The sequence below is a fragment of the Chelonus insularis genome, unplaced genomic scaffold (assembly GCF_013357705.1).
Source record: "Chelonus insularis isolate UGA/USDA-ARS -01 unplaced genomic scaffold, ASM1335770v1 contig_3_pilon, whole genome shotgun sequence".
In the NCBI taxonomy this organism is placed as follows: Eukaryota; Metazoa; Arthropoda; class Insecta; order Hymenoptera; family Braconidae; genus Chelonus; species Chelonus insularis.
Genome location: NW_023276556.1, coordinates 1,297,610 through 1,319,308, shown reverse-complemented (window position 1 = coordinate 1,319,308; position 21,699 = coordinate 1,297,610). Strand labels below are relative to the sequence as shown.

Genomic DNA, 21,699 nt, shown 5'->3' with positions numbered 1-21,699 from the left:
TCGGAAGTGACGTGTAAAAGGATAAACCTGTTCATTCATTGGCTGTTGAAAATGATGAATGAGATAGAGATAACCAACGGAAGTCTCACTCTTGAGTTCGCATCTTCGACCTTTATGAGAATATACAAGTCGTTGCTTGTTGGCTTCATCTCTCTTATCTGCTTGTAAACTGACCAATACAGACGATTGGAAACAATACAGACGAATAGTAAAGCAGAAGAAGAAAAATAAGAAGTAGGAGAGTGATGGCAAGTGATGGTTGTTGATTGTTTGGTGTTGTGCTCCAAAAAAAAACGGCATTAATCTTGTCTCACTCAGCCAATAACCTTTCAAAGTGACGCATTAAATGAACTTTTAATCAATAATTCAATTAAATATATAATTCTATTATAAATATTTATTGATGGACGATAAAATTTGTCCAGCGCAATATAAAACAAAAAATGTGTCAGCAACGCAGACAAAGTTTGAGTGATCATCTGAGAAACTCTTGGACAGTTTATCGTTTGTTATTGAAAGCACATCAAACATCTAGCTCCTATCTAACATAAATATTATATTTATAAACTGTATATAAACTTTAAAGTAATTCAAATTAGTGCGTTTGAATAAAGTAAATATTAGTACATTGTGTATGAATGTAAATTAATTTCTACTTATTGATTATATGATCAAATTATTCTTGGTATCTTAAGAAGTCATGACAATGTTTGCAATTCTATCGGAGCAATAGGAAAGAAATATATTATAATAGTATCAATTATTAAGGAAATATTTATAAAAATTAAATTTTTTCAATTAAAAATATATCATTTGTTCGTTATGTGCAGTGTTTTTAATTTATAAAACTATTAGTAATTAACAAATACATGTTTTTATTTCTTATTAGAAATAAGTATTAAATAATTCTCAGTAATCATTGATTCCGACAAAATTCAAAGAAAAATTCACTTGATGAAGATTGTAGAAGATACGCGCAGGATGGTGATTCGGTAAATTTTCTTTCAGATAATAATAAATAATTTTGTTTAATTACATATTTCATTCATTGTGACTTTATGTTTTTCTGCTAAATAATATTCGTTGCTTTGAGGAATTTTTTTTATCTACGCATTTCATATTTCTCAATAATCTTATTACTTTGCTTATTTCAGATCCGATGGAGACGGTACTGAAAGTCCATTAGTAGAAGAAACTGACACAGCTGACTCTCCCCATAGCCCAAACAGTAAACATAACCACAGCCGTCCCTATATCAACCCTCATGGAAGCCATAGTCATCATCACGATAAATCTAAAGCCCCTACGAAATACGGAGAATTAGTCATTTTAGGGTAAAGTTTTAATCCATTCCAAAAATATCGATTTTCGATAACTAATTTCCATTATACCATTAAGATATTATATGATAACTTTTACGCTATAGATATAATGGATTTTTACCACCCGGCGATCGTGGAAGACGTCGCAGCAAATTTGTATTGTATAAAAGGCCGGTTGCAAACGGAGTAAAACGGAGTAAACATTATGTAGTGAAGACACCACATAATTCGCAAGCTGTTTTGAATGTTAAACAGCATTCAATCTCGTACACACTCTCCAGAACGCAAGCAGTCATTGTAGAATATACTGAAGATGATACCACCGACATGTTCCAAGTTAGTTGAAAGACATTCTTTTTTTTTTTAGATACCTTTGTTTTTTTGTTTAATTTTTTAACGGTACTTGTGCGTCATTAGTTCCTTATTGACTGTAGATTTCTCTTAATTTTAAATAGCTGTAAAAATTCTTTTTTCACATGAATCACTTTTTCTTTGGAATAAATAGAGCATTTTAAAAAGTAACAGATGAAGAATAAAAAATATCCATGAATTCAGATCACAAATTTCCATATTAATTGTCAAGAAATAATTAAAGTAATTTACTTGTTACCGTTTTTAAGTAGATACCGTTTAAATTTTTGTTAAATAATTAGATGCTCTTCAATGGAGCAAATAATTTTTTTTGCTCCAAAATATCACAATTTTAATTAACTCTCTAATTAAAGAAATATTTCCATTCGGATTAACGATTTTCAGACTAATTAATTTAAGGATTAAAATTAGAATGTAATTTTTGCATTAGATTGGACGATCATCTGAACCACCGATAGACTTTGTAGTAATGGACACATACCCAGCGACAGAAAGTGGTCCTGGAAACGAAACTCGAATGGCTCAAAGTACGATAAGTAGATTTGCTTGTCGAATTTTAACAGACCGTGCTAATCCTGCCATTACAAGGATCTACGCCGCGGGATTTGACAGTTCGAGAAATATATTCTTGGGGGTGTGTAGTATTTTAAACAAACTAAAAAAAATTATTTTCTATGAATTGCATCCTCCATAAAATATGTTACACGCGTTGTACTTACGCCCAGGAGAAAGCGACCAAGTGGCAAGAAAATCGTGAGATCGATGGCCTGACGACTAATGGGATTTTGATCATGCATCCACGAGGTCAATTTTGCGGTGGTGAAGCTCAATGTGGTTCATGGAGGGAAATAAGCGTAGGTGGTGGTGTATTTTCTCTCCGTGAAAGCAGAAGCGCTCAGCAAAAAGGCAACGTCGTCGAAGATGAAGACAATATCCTCAAGGACGGCACTTTAATTGATCTGTGCGGGGCAACGTTGCTATGGAGATCTGCCGAAGGATTAGCAAAATCACCGGTACATAAATAATTTTTGAAAAATGATCTGTCACAGAACTACGGATGCTAGTGAAATTTGGTTTTTTTTTCTTCTTTTTTTCATAGACAAAACATGACTTAGAAGAATTAGTAGACGCCATAAATGCTGGAAGACCTCAGTGTCCCGTTGGTTTGAATACTCTCGTAATACCAAGAAAAGCCGTAACAGATTCAGCCCAACAACAACCTTACGTTTATCTCAAGTGCGGTCATGTTCAAGGCTACCATGACTGGGGTCAAGAAAAGGATAAAGCTACAAGACGTTGTCCTATGTGCTTAGTCGTAGGACCTATTGTGAAACTGTGTATGGGTATTGAACCTGCTTTTTACGTGGATAGAGGTCCTCCGACTTATGCATTCAATCCTTGTGGTCACATGGCAACCGAGAAAACAGTAAAGCAAGTATTAGTAAATTTTTCATGTGGAAAAAAAATCATTTCTCCTATTAGCTCCTGATTCAGAATTCATATTTTTTTATCCATAAAAGTAGTTTATTAATGATAAATTCATTTGTTTCTAAATTTAACAAATCGATTATCATTTTAGATATTGGGAAAAAGTCGCTATCCCGCACGGTACAAACGGATACATTGCGATATGCCCATTCTGTGCAGTTGCATTGGAAGGATCTCCCGGATACGTGAAATTAATATTTCAAGACAACGTTGACTAAAGAACATTTTCTCAATAGGACTGCAGACTATATACATACATATATATATATATATATTTATATATAAATATATATACATAAATTTAGTGTAAACCAATTCCTTTCATTGTAATTTTTTTATACACTCCATCTACTCCAAATAAAATAATAGTTTTTAAATAAATAAATAATAAGATATACTGCAACTTATATATAAACATATACCAGGATCTTAATAAAAACTTGAAATTTCAACCGTGAAATAAAGAATCTGTTTTCTGATATGGAACATTTTTTTATTTCAAAATATCAAATTTTTTGTCTGTGAGAGGATTGCATTTTTTTTAATTTTTTTAATGCACATTTGGCCGCCGTACATTTTGCAATTCTATAATTTCTTCCAATGCCCTTGAATGAACCTTTGCCAAAAACATCAACTGTCACGCGAACTCGTCGACCATCTGCTAATTTTTCGGGTTTACCAAACTTCGCAGTTTCTGGTTCCAATTCTAATAGCTCTCTTATTGGTGACTTAGGAACATTTGTGCTAAATTGCTCTGTAAAAATTAATCGCATATTTTCATGATAAATAAGTAGAATATTTTATCGTCAATAAATTTTTATCATATATCATGCAAGATAAGATTATTAATTAGGTTATCCATTAAATCAACAAATAAAAACAAGTAGGACTCTATAGGTGAGTTAAAAATTAGCAACTATAAATTTACATACCTATCTCTGACTTCATTATATTGTAATAAACACTCCAAACAGCATCCAGAGACATTCCACTATCAAGATAAATAGCTCCTGCTAATGACTCAAAAACATCTCCAAGTGCTTTTGGTACTTCAACATCTTCAGCTTCTTCACTGTCCTCCTCTCCAATTAAATAATACTGTAAAATAATTTAAGTGTTATTTACATCTTCATACTTTTTTAAGGTTAATATTTGACAATTATAAAATTTTTTGAATTGATTACCTCTTCACTAATTGAATGACCATTTTCTTCTTGAATCCTGACAAAACGATCAATGACAACATTCAATCCTGGAGAAAGATGTCTAAAGTATTTATGAAATCCACATCTTACTGCTAAAGATGCAAATATTGTATTATTCACTAGTGCTGATCTCAAGTCAGTAAGAGCACCGGGTGAATGTTGCCTTAAATCTTCATACAAATGTCTAGTAATTAAATAATCTAAAACTGCATCTCCTAAAAACTCTAAACGTTGATAGCAGTCGGTCAATTTATTTGGCTGATACGAAGCATGCGTGAATGCTTGAAGAAGATAACTAATATCTTTAAATTTATAATTAATACTTTCTTCTAATTTATCATATCCATCGAGCATCATTTCCAGCTCTTTTTCCGGATTTGATACGTATCGTAATAAAGGATTTCTAGGTTCTTCCAAAGTTCCATAACGAATTTGAGTCCATGTCGTCTTTCCTTTTTCATTAACTCTTTTTATAAAAGGACTACTTCCCGGAAGTTTATCTAAAGGCTCTTCTTCTTGTACGAGTGTTACTTCAGTCGTTGGTAAAACATGTATTCCCAACCAAGCCATGAATAAAAGAGCTCCTCTTGGTCCACACGCAATTAAATAAGCTCCAATTAATGCCTCCACACAATCTGCTATACTTTTATCGGGGATGCTGTGTTGAGTAATTAAATTATAAGGGATAGAACATTGGAAACCATCAAATTCATCATCTTTATGTTCATTCTGATCGAGTTCAATTCTCATCATTCCAAGCTTGTGTTCCGTTTCTTCAATTACTTGTGTGATCTCATTTTTATTAATCGCTTGAAGTGATGGAATATCAGCTTGATTCCATAGAACTGATGGTACTCCAGATTCAATAAAAACTTGTTCAAGTTCTTTTGGAACATAATAACAAGGTGGCAACCAATTATCATGAGGTTCGAATTTCGTTGTTATCATGCTTTCTCCCAACATCTTTTGTCTTCCTAATCTATATAAATTTAAATTACTCACTTGCTTTGATCTTAAGTGGCTTAACTTTCCTTCATGAATTACGTCATATGTACAATATAAATACGTAGTTATAGCATATTTTAAAAATGAATCTCCAATAGTTTCTAAGCGTTCTAGATTTATTCCATCATTTGCATTTGACATTGTTAATGCTTGTAAAATTAAACTAGGACTTGGACCTGGATGTCCCGATAATTCTGGTTGATAATCGAAACTGAATGATAGCCCAGTATTGAAAACTGGAGATACCGGAATATCATTACAATTCTTTTTATAATTGAAATCACATAATTTTTCAGAAGCTATATCTTTTTTTATATGCTCAGCTACGCTATTGATATATTCAACGTGTTCTGAATTTCGACTAAAATTATTAGTAATATTATTGTTTACTTGCTGATTTAATTTTTTCATGTTCAGAGAGATTTCTTGATCACTTGAAATAAAAGAACCATCCATCATCATCTCTTTTTCTCGGAACTTTGCAAATTCGTAATGTATGCGTTCATGTTCTGCTAAGGCTAATTTATTTTCTTGATTTTCATCGTAAGGTAGAAAAATACTTTCCAATTTGTTATCAGGGTTAAATAAATTCATTATTTTAGTATTTATTTCATGTTTTGACATTTTTGATTCATCTTCAACAGCCTCTGCAGTATTTTCACCAGTATAAGATATTTTTAATCCCCGATTTTCATCATCACTTTCATCTGAAGATTCAATAAATCCATCATCACTATATGAATCATCAGAATAATAACCAATCATTTCTGGTTCATAAGTTGGTGATCCACACCGTATGTCATTCCAAGAAAAATTTGGTTTTAAAACCGTTACATTGTTTGGTAGAGATTGAAAATTTGTATCTATACTTATTGAATTTAAAGCCATATCATTACTCCAAGTACCAATTTCTAATTCATCATCTTTTTTTGAAGAATCAACTTGATCATCAAGTTCACCCCAGTTATTGATTTTGTTCATTGTATTGCTATTTTTTGTTTCTTTTTCTTTCTCATTTTTATTATTCACGTCATTATTCATTATAACGGAAGGCTCTGAATTTATTCCACTATCGTTGAGAAATTTACCATGTTCTTTGTTAGAATTCTTATCAGATTCTTTAGATTTTTTTAAAACTTCTGCTAAACTCCATCCGAAGTTTAATGGAGGCCATTCGAAATCCGAATCTAAATCTTGTTGTCCAAGATTCATCATCTCTGCTACTTGGTATCTAATTTGATTTGCAAGTAGTAAGGCATTAATTCTATATAGAATGCAAGGTAAACAAACTGCTTGTCTCCATAAAGATGCTGGAAATGGGTGTATTGCACATAATTCACCGACTAAAATTTGTTTTTGTTCCAAATTCTCTCGTTTTGCTCGTTTTGTTTCTTCACTGCTTGTCGGCAAAGCCACTCCTTTTCTATTCACATACCGTGGAGTAAGAAAATTCAATCGTGCTGATGTATGATCTACGTCTAGGAGTGGTTGTTCTGTATTCTGAATTTTAATGTCATACTTCTTTAAATAATACTCTTCAAAAGTACTGTATCCATCACCAGGAAATGATGATTTAGGACTTAGATTTTTACAAATTTCAGCTACATAAAAATATTGAGGTTGATCTTGGTTTCGATACCAAGGCATAATTACTGCATCATGATATCTTGAAGGATCGAATGTGAAATTTACTCGATCTTTTTCTTTTATTTTGCTTGGAATTGTATAACGATTTTCGTAAATAATACTTAAAAAGTTCCAATCAACATTAACATCATCACATCCATTTACCCAACCTAAAAAAATTATTCATATGTTAATAGTTCAATTTCTCAAATTTATATATGTAAAAAAAATATTTAATTTACATTTTTTCACAGGAATAATTGCGTAAGAATTTTCTGAAGCATTTGGATCAAAAATCATTAAATACTTTTGTAGTCTTAAAACATTGGTGAATGTATAATTTATAAAAGTAGCAATCCTTTCAATCTGAATTGAATCCAATGTTACAGTATTTTTACTGAGTTTCAGCTCTACTTGAACTTCGCCAGACCTAGTGTAAATGGGAAATGGGCATAGTTTTGGAATTTTCTTTAAAGTAAGTATACCAAAACCAATATCTGATTCTTCAGGAGGATAAATTTTCCGTCCTCTAGTATTTTGTTCTTCAGGAAGCGGACAACTAAGTACCATCTTAATGTGATATAAATATGCAGGAACACCAACGATCGGTCGACAATCAGTCAATGATTCAGCTGTCTATATTTAGTTTATAAATAATAAAGATTCATTAATTTTCTTGTCTTTAAACTTTAATTGATGTAATCTAATATTTTACTTACTTTTTTGTAATAATATTGACGACGTTTTGTAGTACCTGGACGTGCTTCTGAATAATCGGATTTACTTTCATCAGGTAACGCTGGTACTTCAACATCTTCGGGCCTCGCTTTGAAATTTTCTTTCCCAATAGGTAGAAGATTATCATCAATTTCATTTTCTTTGTGAAGTTTAATGCATAACTGTAAAGCTGCTAATCGTCTGGCCATAGCTCTATTAGGCATTGGATGAGATTTTATAACATATTTTAAAGGAGAATTTATGGGTAAACGTAAAGAACATGTATATTTCTTCTGACCATTTACAGTTTCTTCGTTTATAAACCATTCTGGTGTCAGTCTCGTAAATGTATCACTAGGCAATTTGGCACAATACCTTAGCAAGTAATAAAGATATCAAGTTATTAAGATGATTTAATAAATCATTAGAATTAATAAATTTGAGCACATACCTGTTAACTAATGATATTGCAGAATTAAAGGAAACCATTGCACCATTTTCACCGTGTAATGGTTGATAGCTAGGAATTAAACTTGAATATAAATCAGCTTCGAGCTCTTCTTCTTCAGTGGGTTCATTATTTGAACATTTTTGCAATAAAATCTGAGAGTAATAAAAAAATGTAGTTATTTAATTATTATTTAATAACAAATATATTTTTGTACCTTTTCTATATAATGATACTGGGCTAATTGCCAGATGCATTCTTTGGATACAATTGATTGTACTAAAAGGACATGTAAAGCATCAGAAGCTCGTGCTCTACTTTTACATTGTACATATGAGCGATAAGTTTTCGGAAAATCATAACGCATAACAAAATTACATTTTGGAATTTCAATACCTATAAAGAATTCATTAGTAAATAAATTTTTTTAAAAAAACAATAATGAATTATTATGATTTATTCATGTACCTTCTTCTAATATTGCAGTAGCAATTAATAAATTGCACTCATGAATTCTAAATCTCTTTAAAACCTCTTCTTGTTTTCTATGCTCTGCTTCATAATCACGAGAATAACTAGCATCATCATTAATACGTTCAGTTGTATACAGGGGTGATAAAAAATTCAAGTCTTCATCACACTTTCCGACTTCCTAGAATGAAAATAATTCTAAAATAATTTCTGCATTATTCTCACTAACTTTTATAAACATAATTTCTTACATGCAATAAATAGTAAAGAATTTTTGCAGTGAATCCTGTATCTACAAAAATTATGCCACAAAGAAGATCAGGATCAGTTATATTTCTATGAGATCGTATAAATTTTGGATTTTTAGGTCTATCTCCTGATTTGAATAATGGCATTGGATTGATTTTTATTCCATTTTGATCTTGAATTTTATTATTTGGATTTTTATCACGATTATCTGAAAAATAAATAATCTCAAAATAAACAACTAAAAAATGTGGACAACAATTGGTACACTTATAAAATCTTACATGGCACAGATTTAGAGTTATTGGTTTTTTTATTTCCCTTCTCGTAAAATGGAGTATATGTTTTCAAAGTTTGTAACAGTCGATGTACTTTAGGAGTTGAGTACTCCCATATTTTTTGTTTTTCAGGAATGTTTTGAAATTCATAATCACAAATCGCACGAACTTTTATCATCACTGATGCCACCATATTTAACAAAAGATAATGTCTTTCATATGGCGTTTTAATTTTAAGTTTTTCTGTTAAAATTAAAAGCGATAACGCTGCTCGATCAGCTGACCAAGGTCCTAGTGTTTCTAATATTGTTAGAAAGTCCTGTAACATTTCTCGTGGCTTTTGTGTTGGATCTGGAATTTTTTGAATATCTTCTAAAAACTCATCTTGATAAATTTCAGTTGGATCATATCGATGATCATTTAAAAAATTCATTGCATCGGATACATGTTCTTCTAGTTTTTCTTGTAATTTACTTTTCACTCCTGTTTTATATTCTATAATATATTCTTTTGGTTTTGAACTATATCTAAAAAATAAGAGAATTCAGTAAATTGATTAAAATGATTTAATATTCTAATGATAGATAGATATCTCACCTTAATATAGATAATATATCACTAGTTGTTTCAACATCACATTGAAAAGTATTTTCAAGTCTTTCAATCTCTAAGCCTAATAGTCCAGGTTTTTCAGTCACCCCAAAAAGAGGTATTGCCAATCCTATTAATCTACATGATTTATTATTCTTCGTTGATTTAAATAAATTTAAAACTTTGTTAAGTTCATTATCTTCTACTAATAGTTGACATTTTTCAACGATAATTAAATTTATTTGAGGTACTTTTGACTTTTCTTTTTGGAGTATCTTCCAGAGTGATTTGCTAGTCGCAACCAAAATCTAAATATAAAAGTATTAAATATCCCTTATATGATACACTTCAAAAGATATAATTGAAATTTAGATTATTTAAAGACAGTTCTTACGTGAGCTTTGATAATTTTATCAAAAAATTCATCATTATCGGTATTTGATTCTGCAATACAAACTTTCAAGTCTGTTAATTGTTCAATGTATTGAGCTTTAACCAAACAAGATTCATGATTTTCAAGAATACATACAATCTTTTCATTTCCATCAATCTTCAAGCTAAAAAATAATAAATTAAACTCATAAATATATAAAAATAAACAATCAATTGATATGTGTTGTTTCCAAAGTCAAGACAAATATATCTTTGGATTATTTGATAAGTCAAGTTTACTAAGTATAACTGAATTAAAATAAGAAAAACATTACTCCTAACGAAAAACATATAAAATAAATATTACTTTCTATTTCCTGTTGCATATTCTTGAATTAATTTTGTTGTAACGAAAGTCTGTTCGGTATATTTGCCTAAACAAATGATTATATTTTTACATTTTGCAGTATAGAGCAATTCAACCTGTAAAACAATCCAATTAGTAGAAAAATCAACAATCTAATTAGTAGAAAAATCAACAATCTAATTAGTAGAAAAAAAAGAATTTTTAACAATATACTGAATCTTACTTGATATTCTCTTGGCGTAAATGATTTTGTATATACTTGATCATTCAATGGAAATGCCATCGAAAATTAATAATTATTTATAAAAATCTTAACATATAAATTTTATAATAATTATCAACTTTATGATTTTTATGAATAAAAATCTACAATCAACTTAATTTTACAATAATCAATTGTTTACTTGTAATTTAGAGGTTAGTTCATAAATTATTCGTATAAAGCAAATTAGGATTATTTATTTCATAAGATTATAACAATCTAATCTTAATAATAGTTTACTATGAAATATAAACAGTAAAAAAATAAAAAAATATCACAATATCGAAATGTTTTGTGCATTTTATTACTAGTCTTATATTCCACGTTTTATTATGATAAAAACATTATACATTTGAAATTTTTTTGACAACTATATACAGTACCGGACATAAATGCTGTTTAATTTTTCGAAGGTTATACATGCGATTTCTCTATACCCCCCTATAGAAAATCACACAGCATTTATGTCCGGTACTGTATAATCCATAATATGTGCATACATATACATATATACTGTGCATCTATAGTATAGTCAAAGCAAGAAAAGAATAAGAATAGTCTCAATTTGGTGTCTAATCTCCCGCCTCCTAATAAAATCTTATGGGAACATGACATTAGACACCAAATCGAGACTACTCTTTTCTTGGTTCAACTATATATACAGTACAAGACATAAATTCTGTTTAATTTTTTGAAGGTGATACATGCGACTTCCCTATACCCTCCTACAGAAAATCACACAGTATTTATGTTTAGTACTGTATGTGCATCATTGTGTACCACATGGTCTAACCTCAATTAGAATTGTTGTTGATTAATTTTTAAAAACTTTTTACATGAAATAAACTATTCACGTAATTTTTTATTTAGATTAATAATTGAAATATTAAAAATTGTATTTCTAAATCAATTAGAAGTCTATTTTATAAAAAAACTATTCATTTTTCATCTAGTTACTTTACAGCGCCCTCAATTGATACACGCTCGCAACAGTAATTTCCGTAATTATGACGGTAATTTAAGGGGCCCTATTGATTGATGAGAGAATAAAATTTGATATATCAATAAATTTTTATTAATTTTTATTAATATCCTGATGTTGTGGTAATACATACACTTCAAATGTAAAGATGATTATATAAAAACATTTCATCGGTACGTTGAATGATTCCTTATTATTTAATATTTTTTATAGTAATTTTTTTTTATTAGTAGTTAATCATTATCATTATATTCTTTTATAATATGCTGATAACTGAATATTCATAAATTACGGATTCCATTAGTTGATCATTTAAAATCATCTTTGAATGAGATACTATTCAAGTTTGAGAATTTGTTTATAACAATTAAAAATTTCAGTATTATTACGGTAATTTAAAAACGCCATCTAGGTAATTCAAAAAAATTACTGCAAAGGGACCGTTTTTCATGCCAATTATGGTTAGAACGCTTATAATGAAAATTTCTTTTTCAACTTTACAGTAAAGTGCTTAAAGAATTCGTGTACAAAACATCAAGGAAAAAATACTTCTGCCTTCTGATTGTATATCTCCACTTACATCGTGCCGCTCTTACGGTATATTTATAGTTTTGAGAATTTTTATGTTCTACTCTGTTAGTAATTGAATATCTATCTTATAAAGAATTAATTTTATTGGGAATCCAGGGAAACGGCATCCCGAAAAAAGCAATCTTCGAGGATGGCCGATACTGATGAATTGGAGGCAAGTATTACTATATTGTGTTTTTTCTGTTCGTAAGTGTCTATGCAATGTTATACATTTTTCTATTAAATTTCTCAAACTCGTCAGTCATTGATGACGAAAAGTAATCATCGGCAATTAGATATTTTAGGATTATCTTTAGAATAATCTATGTTGTGGTTTTTTATACTGATAGTGAAAGTGGCGTTTTCTGATTAATTGTGAAGATAAATATAAAACAATAATCAATGTACAAACTATTTTTGAATATTTTATAGTTAAAAGTTAATTTGTTAAAAGTTTTAATTTAAAATAGTACTATGAGGATATGAATTTGAAACTTATCTGCGTCAACTAGTTCAGATATCTGTTGATAATTTTTGGTTAGGATCAATCGAGTGGAAATGTATAAGTAAACTGTCACTTGATATTACCTCAAAAGAAAACAATTTGAGACTTTTAATCTAAGATAGAGATAATTTTGTTTACTAACGTGTTCCTGTGTTTCAGAATATGGTATTGAGTTTTCGGGTATCTGAGCTTCAGATGCTTTTAGGTTTCGCAGGCAGAAATAAATCTGGTCGTAAAAACGAATTACAAACACGTGCATTAGAACTTTTGAAATTGAGATCTCATCCAGTTCAACTCAAAATCCGAGAACTTTATAAAACAATTCAGTAAGTGTTATAATTAATAAATATGTACATAAATATATATAAATATAATTATATTTTTATAATTATAATAAATTTCTATTATTCTTTGGCAGAGCTGATCAACTTGCAGCTCATCAAATGTACGGGCAGTCAGGTACCGGTAATGAGCCACCCATTGACCAGAATATTCATCAGCGAAACGATGAGTTGAGGTATTGTTCGTTCAATGCTGATTAATCTTGTTGCTCAACCTCACTGAAATTTCGCCAAAATGATTATATATTTAAAAAAATTGTTTAAACACTTGGTATTTAGGTCAGGACATATGCAAGCAACATGGAATCGCGTAACACGTCGAGTACCTGGTCAACCTCAGCCACAACAACCTCCTACATCAGCTGCTCCATCCAAAGATTTACCACCTGCGCATCAAGCTTCTTTACCTCAATCTCAAGTTGCTAGAACTCCGGTATATCAACAACAATCAACTTATCCTAATATTACATCACAAGTAAGTTAAATTCCATGTTAATTAACAGTTACTTATAACTTAATTATATGATTAATAATAAAACTGATTTTTAATGTGCTCTTTATGGAAATATCAATGACACTCTTCCAGATGCTATATCGTGAAAAATAATATTCTAACCATTAAAATCGAACAATTAATATTATTAATTTACATGATCTATATTCTACAGCGCTCAACTTCAAGTGTTTATCCACATTATGCATATTCAAAGGTACTTCCTTCGCCACTCCAAATCCAACAGCCAAATCAGTACCCTGTTCATCCAGATGTGAGACTAAAAAAGCTGCCATTCTATGATTTGCTTGGCGAGTTATTGAAACCGTCAAGTTTAATGCCTCAAGGCTCTATGAGACTGCAAGAAAACACATTCCAATTTCATCTGACACCACAACAAGCTGATGATCTTGCCAGCTCACGAGATTGTCGACCAGGCAATAGAATGGACTATGCTGTTCAAGTACAAATGCGTTTTTGTTTACAAGAAACCTCTTGTGAACAGGAAGACTATTTTCCACCAAGTGTAGGAGTTAAAGTTAATGGAAAACCATGTCCATTACCGGTATGATTTTTTTACCTAATTTTTTATTTATTTTATAAGGGTCATTAATGAATTAACATTAATAAAAATTATTTAGAATCCAATACCAACTAATAAAACAGGAGTCGAACCTAAACGACCGCCACGGCCGGTGAACATAAGCCCCTTAGTAAAAATATCTCCAACAGTTGCCAATCATATTCAAATAACTTGGTCTGCTGATTACGGAAGAAGATATGCCATAGCAGTTTATCTTGTTCGGAAGTTAACTAGCTCAGAATTGTTGAGCAGATTGAAAGCTAAAGGAGCTAGACAATCTGATTATACTAGAGGACTAAGTGAGCATAATTTTTTGTTGGGAATCATATTTTTTGAAAGAAATTTACTTCTTATTGCAATATAATTTTTTATAGTCAAGGAAAAATTAAGTGAAGATGCGGATAGTGAAATAGCAACAACGTCGTTGCGAGTATCTCTAGCGTGTCCACTTGGAAAAATGAGGATGACAACACCTTGTCGAGCATCGACTTGTTCACATTTACAATGTTTCGATGCTTCTTTATTTTTACAAATGAATGAACGTAAACCGACTTGGAGTTGTCCTGTTTGTGATAAACCTGCTCTCTATGATAATCTTGATATAGATGGTTATTTTCAAGATGTTTTGCAGTCAGATAAATTATTACCTGGTGTTAATGAAATTCAATTGCTGCAAGATGGTTCTTGGGAGAATTTAGTCTCTAAAAAAGAAAGAGATAAAGACAGAAAAGACAGCAAATCAGACTTAAAGTCGAAAGCAAAAGTTGATGTAGATACTGTTGATTTAGGTAGTTCAAATTTTATTGAGAATATTCTTATAATTGAATGAAAATGATTTATTTATTTAACAATTAATAACTAATTAATCAATTTTTACTTTAGATGAAACGAATCCGGTAGCTTCAACGCCTGAAAAGAAAAGTGCGTTGGTAATCGATTTGATATCGAGTGACGAAGAAGAACAAGAAGAACAAGAAAGTTCTAATCAGTATAAAAACTCTAATAATAAAAATAATACAACTGGTTCATTGAAGAAAAGCCAATCCAGCCATAGTGCTATTAGTAGCACAAGTGAATTACCAGAATTAATGATAATTGATCTAGAATAACATTTTCGATTTGTATACTTATTGTTCAATAGAGATGTCACAATAAGACATTTTCTTTATTTTCTTTCATTAAAAATTTCCTAAATGTATCTTTTTTATTTTCACTTATATAAATAAAATTATTGACACTTCAGTTTATTAATTTCAATTTTTTATTGATTCATCACTTTTACTAACTATTATTTTATCATTAGACAACATTAACTTATATTACTTCAAAATGACTTTCTTAATTAAAAATATACAGTAAGATTCAATTTTTCAGGTCCTTGGTTATTCTCATTCCTTGCTTCTATACTTCCGTCAATACTACCTGTAACCTAAAAAAGCTTACAATAATAATCTAAATATTTTCTAATTTAATATAAACACTTACTCTATCATCATTCCACGATAATTTTTTCACATGTCTAGATGCTTCATTTCCGGGCCAGGAAGGAGCAAGTGAATCTGGAGGATCAACAGAATAATTCGACGAGTTTTGGGAAATTGTATCAAGATTCATTCTTGAACTTAAATCATTCATATTCTGTACCAAGCCTCCGATATTTGGAATATTAGAAGTAGCTGATAGAGCTGGTGGAACGGGTAAAGGAGCCACTTTATGACGATTGGCATATGCAGATAAATGTCGTGTTGATGTTGCACCTTTAAAAAAATATAAATAAACTTTATGAGTGACCTTTTTGCATATTTTTACAGTAAATAATTGATCACATTAAATATAAATAAACGGATAAAAAAATTGAATAACCATTCCATGAGATTTTCTAAAGCGTATAATTGAGGGAAATAAAGTCAATGACCTTTTACCGTTGTTGAAAGCTTGGTTTTGGTGATAAATTCAACTTTTAATGCAAATCGTATTATAGCACGACTAATTTATCGAGTAAATTGGTCGTGTTAAATCATGCAGAAGCGAAATAATCGTTTTATAAATAATTATGAATCATTTGATGGTATAAGTTTTCTCTAAACTATCTCTAATCTATTTGTTCTAACGGTTCTTGCATAATTTCCAAGCAAACCTGGATTAATAATATATTTCTGTATTGCAGATACATTTATATTTAGAACTGCGTAAAACTACCTCAAGCATGGAATTTTTTGAAATTTCATGCTCGAATAATGATAAACTTCAATATGTGATAAATATTTGTTGTCGTTTAAACTTTAAATCAATGTAAAAAATTCAAAACATAGATTTGAAAGTACTTAGATGAGTAATAATAAATTTTATGGACACAAATGCGAATAATTTAACTTACTTTTTCCTGCAGTATTAAATGAATTTTCATTATCTTCTCCAAAAACTGGGTTACTCATGTCTTTCATTCGACTTCGCTTTTTACCAATACTTTCTGATGTATCGTGTAAAGAATTAGCACCCAGAATTTGTGGACTAGGATTTAGTGCCGATGGAACGGGAGATTTTCCTCGATATCCTGTTCCAATTGAATGTACAGAACCATCATTTTTCGGTCGTTTTCTAAAATTAATCATAATAGTTAGAATTCATGATTAAATTATTTGATCCAAATAACAAAATAGAAAAATTTTACTCACTGCTTATAAATATATAAAATAAGAATTAAAATTACAACACCAAGTAGTCCAAGAACTACTCCAAAGACAGCAACTAGAAAGACACTCCCACTGAGCCAACTTGGAGCTGCACGAGCTGCAATTGGGGCTCGTGCGTTGGGTAAATGGACAATTAAGGGAATCATACTGGTCCTATAACAATTAAATAATCTTATCCACTATTAAGTCATTATTTATAATCACAATTACTTATGGCCATAATTATAATAGTAATTATTGTTATTATTATTTTTCTATGATAGGTGAAAATAATATTACCGTGGTGGTTTTCCAGAATCTGTTGCGACTGCTACTAAACGAGCTAATGTACTATTAAATGGTCCTGGTGATATTAAAATGAGTTCACCATTATCTCTCAACATAAATGACCTAAATTTAATATTTTTATTTTATTACATAATAATAACATTCATCTAAGAGTACAGAATAATAATACATACTGTGCATCAGGTCCTCGTAATGATAAAGAAACTCTATCACCTCTATCACCATCAGCAGCCTCTAATCTTCCTATAAAATAAATATTTTTTTGAATTTTCTCCTTGTAATATTTATATATACATGTATTTGTAAAATCAAATGATGCTGTTTCTATTATAATATTAATAAAGTGATAGGATACACTGACCTACAATTGTTCCCTCACGAAGCGTTCGTGCATGAAATTCATACCGTGGATGACGAAACCTTGGTTCCCATTCATTGATGTCTTCTACTGCAACGTTAACTCGTGCAGTATCGTTCTATTATTGAGAAAATAGATGCATTAGAAACTTTTTTTTTATTTATTATTATTAGGAGACTAGTTATGGCTTTATACGGTACGCACATTGTTGCCATCAGAAACGTGAACTAAAAAAGTATGTAATACTTTTTTCTCATAATCCAAAGGAGCTCTAAGTACAAGTTCACCAGCACTATTAACAGAAAACTTTGCTAATTCTTCTTCTGCACCATCTAACCAGAATTGTGTGTTCTAAAAAATGTCAATTATAATGAAGAAATATTCGTTTAATTTGCAAATATAAATGTCATTCAATAAATACTTACTGAATCAACTTTATTCAATCCTGTTGATAGAATAATACTTCCAGGTGGTGTATTTTCAGGAACATTTATAGTAAAATCTTTTAAAATAAATTTTACAGGCAATTTTCCACCTATTTCACGAGAAGACATAATTTATTTTTATTGTGATAAAACAATAACATTTTCGTTGAAAAAAAATTTAATATTCAATAATAGATACCTGCGGTAGGCATTGTATTGAAACCACTCTCTCGCGAAACCACAACAGTGGCCAAGCTATATCGATCTGGATTATCAACTTGAGTAGCCTTAAATTGCAGAAAAAACCCAATAAAATAAACGTTTTATAAAATATTCTATCAGCTAATAATTTATTTTCATAAGTACCAATCAAATGAAAAAAAACATCTTGATCTATTACTTACTTTTATTACGATTGTGGTTGGAGTCAGTAATTCGTGATTCATTAAATTACGTATTAAAGAAATTTCCGCAGAATGAGGATCTAAATGCAAAAATGGCAGAATCCTATTTTGAGTTGTATATCTAATTGGCGCATTAATCCCAACATCTTGATCAACAGCTTTTATTGGAGCTGGAGTCACTGGCAAAATTATCTTTTTCTACATAATTATAAATAATTGCATTAAAGTAACTGTATAACAATAATAAAAATTCTAATTGAATAATCATTTACATTTATAATTCCATCAGGAATAATTATTTTGTACTGATCGTGTAAGAATGCAGGATTTTGGTCATCAGCATCAATTACATTCACTGTTAGCGTTGTAATTGATGACTGGGGTGGCACACCTTGATCCTAAGAAATAAAAATTATTTTATTATACCAAACTAGAGTTGATTTTATGAAATACTGTCAAGCATGAAATTCTTTTTAATTTACCTGGGCACGAATATTAACAGAAAAATTCTTAAGAGTTTCATAATCCAAAGGTTTCTTAAGAACAAGTGTTCCTTCCAAAGCATTGATGAATGTAAAGTAGTCCTGAAGTAGAATAAAATTATGTAGAACAAAAAAGAAGCATAGAATGATGTAAAGTTGCATAAAGGATGTATAAATTACCGAATGTGGGCCTGATAAAACGGCATACTGGACAGTGGAGTAAGGACCAGGTTGATCTAAATCCACAGCTCTTACTCCTTGTAACACTCTAGTACCCACAACGGTGACCTTAATAAAAAGGAATGGAATTGTTTACATACATTAGCACGATAAATATAGAGTAAATAAATAACAATGTAGTGATGTAATAATAGTTTTCATTCTATTTTATCATCTGTTATAAGTAGAATAAGGTTTTGAAAGAAAGAATTATCAGGTCATCTTTCAGTAGATCGTTAGACATAAAAGTTTGTGTTTGGTTCAGTGATTTATTCAAGTAAAGTCCGAAAAGGAAGACTATTGTAACGGTGTGTGCTTAGCTGGCTTCTCCTCGGGGTCGCATCATCAGCGTAGCGTTCAGTAGCGTTACGCGTAGTTGCAGGGACCAACTCTGGTCACTGCCACACTAACACAGCGGATGCGCGCTATCGTTACTCAGGTTTATACATTTGTACCCCTTCTTTGTCGGTCGTTCAAGTTACGCTTTGCTGCATTTCATGCATTAATGGCTCAACAACGAAAGTTGCAAAGGTACTCCATACAATTATATTTAAACTCCTCCAAAGAAATTTTATAGACATGTGATTTTTTTTGTTTTTATTCATTTGATTTCAATTGTTTCATATGAATATAATTATTGAGAAGATAGTCAATATGAAAGCGACATTCATGAACATTAGAAAGAAAATTGAAATCTAATTGTTATATTTATGTAATGTTTGAAATTTTTTTCTAAACTGTATAATTAATCTGGATGTTCATGAATTAATTTGAATATCTAGATGACCAGTCATCAGATTAATAACAATAACTCTGTATTCAATAGTTTATTTCTTTGAACAAAAAAGATTTCTCGAGTAAATTTATTTCTTACCTTATTCATTTATTTGGATACATTGTTCATTCATTTATGTACTTAATTATAATTGTGCAGATATATTTTTATGCTTACCTCAGAAATATTTAAAATATAAGGAGCATTAACAAATAGTGGTGCATTATCATTAGCATCCGTAACTCGAATATTTACAGGAATTACAAAGCCCTGAAAAAGAAATAAATATTCATTTAGTTCATGATACTATATGGAATAACTTTATTCATTAGAAAAAAATGAAATTAAAGGAAACATGTACATTCAAGAATTACAATTATTAATGAATTACATAAAAAATTGCATGTTAACTTAATAATTAGCATGTACTTTTCGATGCTCAACGAAAATGCGTTAGATTTAAGTATTGCCGGGTTTAGAAAGTAGTAGAAAGTCTCCATATTACATCGGACAATTGAATCCTTTAATAATGAAGTGTCTTAAATAATAGTTAGAGATAAATAATTAATTTACTTTTAATTAGCATCACGGAAATTTTAGAATCAATCATCAGAGCAAAGAGGAGATATAAAAATCAATTATTAACTTACTGGATCTAGGGTATGTCGTCTTTCACATATAACATTAATGTAAACACTAGCTGGGCCATCAATACCTTCTTTATCAAGGACTTTTACGAGAGTTAAATTTCGCGAGTGAGGTAAAATTGTTACAGGACTGTCCCTTTCTTGTAACCTCAACTCAATGTCTCCATCGATGCTAGGATCTCCTATTACACCAAGTACTCCAATTGTATCCCCTACTTTTTTGTCTTCGCTCACAAAAAGATGAGACGCTGTTGCTCCATTTTCCAAAAAACATCGTGTATCTCTGATAACTTTAATAAATATTTTTGTATCTTTTTAATAATAAATAGATAACAATAACAACCGTAATTAATATTAATTTGTTTGTGAAACCTCGTAAACAATTATTAGTCCATACGTAAACAAATCAATTAATTGCGTTACTAGCTACTATGTATGAATGTTGAATTATTTATTCTATGGGATGTCATAATCATTTTTTGTATAAATTCAAGGTATGAAATATTGAATTTGGGAATTGAATGGAAAATAATTGGTTTGAATGAAAAAATCTTCATAAAAGAAAGGAAATACTTACTTTGACCACAATTTGAATGGATAAAAAATAAAAAGATGAATGAAATTTTAAACATTATATTTTCCATATCTGTCTAAAATACTTGCGAATCCAGTTACTCATTTCCTGCACCATCTACCAAAATTTACATAACAAAAAATTCAACCGAATTAGCAATAAGCCTTATTTGTCGGTTACAAAAATATTTTGAATAAAAAAAAATGATAATAAAAATTCACTCACCACGAATAATAATTTTACCGCACAATTCTAACAACAAATAAATGCAACAATAACAGAACAATTATTCATAATACTGAATAAAACTAAAACAATAACAAAATTATCATTTTTAAATGCAATAATCAACTTACGACCGTTAAAAAAAGTACACAGATAACTGTTTTACAAATTAATTATGAGTACAAACAATAAATTTGATTTTTCAATGATTTTTTTTTGAGTAACGTCACAAAAGATAGCGTGAATGTCCGGTGAGACTGACCGGAGGGCCGTAAAATGGTCTGCTTTCGAGTCTCTATTACAAACAGAGAGCTCAGACACTCAGGAAGTGGACAGAAAAGGGGGGATAGCCTCCCCATTTACCT

At 30.2% G+C, this 21,699-nt stretch overlaps 4 protein-coding genes across 9 annotated transcripts; 2 read left to right on the top strand and 2 right to left on the bottom strand.

Annotated features, from left to right (window-relative positions):
* Positions 1 to 110: 110 nt before the first annotated feature.
* Pli (E3 ubiquitin-protein ligase pellino) lies at positions 111 to 3,550 on the top strand. Its single transcript, XM_035086035.1, has 7 exons — positions 111 to 992; positions 1,155 to 1,334; positions 1,427 to 1,658; positions 2,125 to 2,328; positions 2,420 to 2,707; positions 2,794 to 3,125; positions 3,274 to 3,550. The coding sequence occupies exons 1-7, from the start codon at positions 955 to 957 to the stop codon at positions 3,398 to 3,400; spliced, it is 1,401 nt and encodes a 466-aa protein (XP_034941926.1). The 5' UTR covers positions 111 to 954; the 3' UTR covers positions 3,401 to 3,550.
* A 103-nt stretch (positions 3,551 to 3,653) lies between these two features.
* Dcr-1 (Endoribonuclease Dcr-1) lies at positions 3,654 to 10,966 on the bottom strand. Its single transcript, XM_035086029.1, has 14 exons — positions 10,732 to 10,966; positions 10,509 to 10,624; positions 10,164 to 10,326; positions 9,776 to 10,077; positions 9,185 to 9,705; positions 8,906 to 9,111; positions 8,652 to 8,835; positions 8,401 to 8,579; positions 8,187 to 8,338; positions 7,738 to 8,110; positions 7,261 to 7,654; positions 4,367 to 7,188; positions 4,115 to 4,280; positions 3,654 to 3,936 (listed from the first exon to the last, which is right to left on the bottom strand). Exons 1-14 carry the CDS (start codon positions 10,789 to 10,791, stop codon positions 3,689 to 3,691), a joined length of 5,886 nt encoding a protein of 1,961 aa, XP_034941920.1. The 5' UTR covers positions 10,792 to 10,966; the 3' UTR covers positions 3,654 to 3,688.
* Positions 10,967 to 12,200: 1,234 nt separating this feature from the next.
* Positions 12,201 to 15,486, top strand: Su(var)2-10 (E3 SUMO-protein ligase Su(var)2-10). Of its 4 annotated transcripts, none has more exons than XM_035085997.1 (9): positions 12,201 to 12,349; positions 12,440 to 12,497; positions 12,987 to 13,153; positions 13,246 to 13,344; positions 13,448 to 13,643; positions 13,879 to 14,226; positions 14,303 to 14,543; positions 14,619 to 15,032; positions 15,127 to 15,486. In XM_035085997.1, exons 2-9 carry the CDS (start codon positions 12,474 to 12,476, stop codon positions 15,351 to 15,353), a joined length of 1,716 nt encoding a protein of 571 aa, XP_034941888.1. In that variant the 5' UTR covers positions 12,201 to 12,349; positions 12,440 to 12,473; the 3' UTR covers positions 15,354 to 15,486. The 4 variants fall into 4 exon arrangements, with proteins under 4 accessions (XP_034941888.1, XP_034941885.1, XP_034941886.1 ...); XM_035085994.1 differs by having other exon boundaries at positions 13,837 to 14,226; XM_035085995.1 differs by having other exon boundaries at positions 12,417 to 12,497; positions 13,837 to 14,226.
* Positions 15,487 to 15,533: 47 nt separating this feature from the next.
* Cad96Cb (protocadherin Fat 4-like Cad96Ca) lies at positions 15,534 to 21,658 on the bottom strand. 3 transcript variants are annotated; one of them, XM_035085723.1, is made up of 18 exons: positions 21,335 to 21,658; positions 21,113 to 21,226; positions 20,539 to 20,825; positions 20,066 to 20,158; positions 19,075 to 19,182; positions 18,895 to 18,996; positions 18,685 to 18,810; positions 18,413 to 18,610; positions 18,208 to 18,295; positions 18,009 to 18,118; positions 17,788 to 17,934; positions 17,587 to 17,701; positions 17,399 to 17,468; positions 17,217 to 17,327; positions 16,920 to 17,090; positions 16,622 to 16,842; positions 15,730 to 16,001; positions 15,534 to 15,673 (listed from the first exon to the last, which is right to left on the bottom strand). In XM_035085723.1, exons 2-18 carry the CDS (start codon positions 21,177 to 21,179, stop codon positions 15,587 to 15,589), a joined length of 2,373 nt encoding a protein of 790 aa, XP_034941614.1. In that variant the 5' UTR covers positions 21,180 to 21,226; positions 21,335 to 21,658; the 3' UTR covers positions 15,534 to 15,586. The 3 variants fall into 3 exon arrangements, with proteins under 3 accessions (XP_034941614.1, XP_034941613.1, XP_034941615.1); XM_035085722.1 differs by having other exon boundaries at positions 21,113 to 21,658; XM_035085724.1 differs by having other exon boundaries at positions 15,576 to 15,682; positions 21,113 to 21,658.
* Positions 21,659 to 21,699: the final 41 nt, after the last annotated feature.

Excerpts from the sequence above, each read along its gene's own strand:
- Pli (XM_035086035.1), top strand. The coding sequence starts at position 955 with ATGAAGATTGTAGAAGATACGCGCAGGATGGTGATTCG. Across the intron at positions 1,335-1,426 it reads GGAGAATTAGTCATTTTAGG|ATATAATGGATTTTTACCAC; the intron begins GTAAAGTTTTAA and ends TTTACGCTATAG. Across the intron at positions 2,329-2,419 it reads CGAGAAATATATTCTTGGGG|GAGAAAGCGACCAAGTGGCA; the intron begins GTGTGTAGTATT and ends ACTTACGCCCAG.
- Dcr-1 (XM_035086029.1), bottom strand. The coding sequence starts at position 10,791 with ATGGCATTTCCATTGAATGATCAAGTATATACAAAATCATTTACGCCA. Across the intron at positions 10,078-10,163 it reads ATAAAATTATCAAAGCTCAC|ATTTTGGTTGCGACTAGCAA; the intron begins GTAAGAACTGTC and ends TTTTATATTTAG. Across the intron at positions 3,937-4,114 it reads TATAATGAAGTCAGAGATAG|AGCAATTTAGCACAAATGTT; the intron begins GTATGTAAATTT and ends TAATTTTTACAG.
- Cad96Cb (XM_035085722.1), bottom strand. The coding sequence starts at position 21,179 with ATGGAAAATATAATGTTTAAAATTTCATTCATCTTTTTATTTTTTATC. Across the intron at positions 18,997-19,074 it reads TTTTATCAGGCCCACATTCG|GACTACTTTACATTCATCAA; the intron begins GTAATTTATACA and ends ATTCTACTTCAG. Across the intron at positions 18,296-18,412 it reads CAACCACAATCGTAATAAAA|GCTACTCAAGTTGATAATCC; the intron begins GTAAGTAATAGA and ends CTGCAATTTAAG.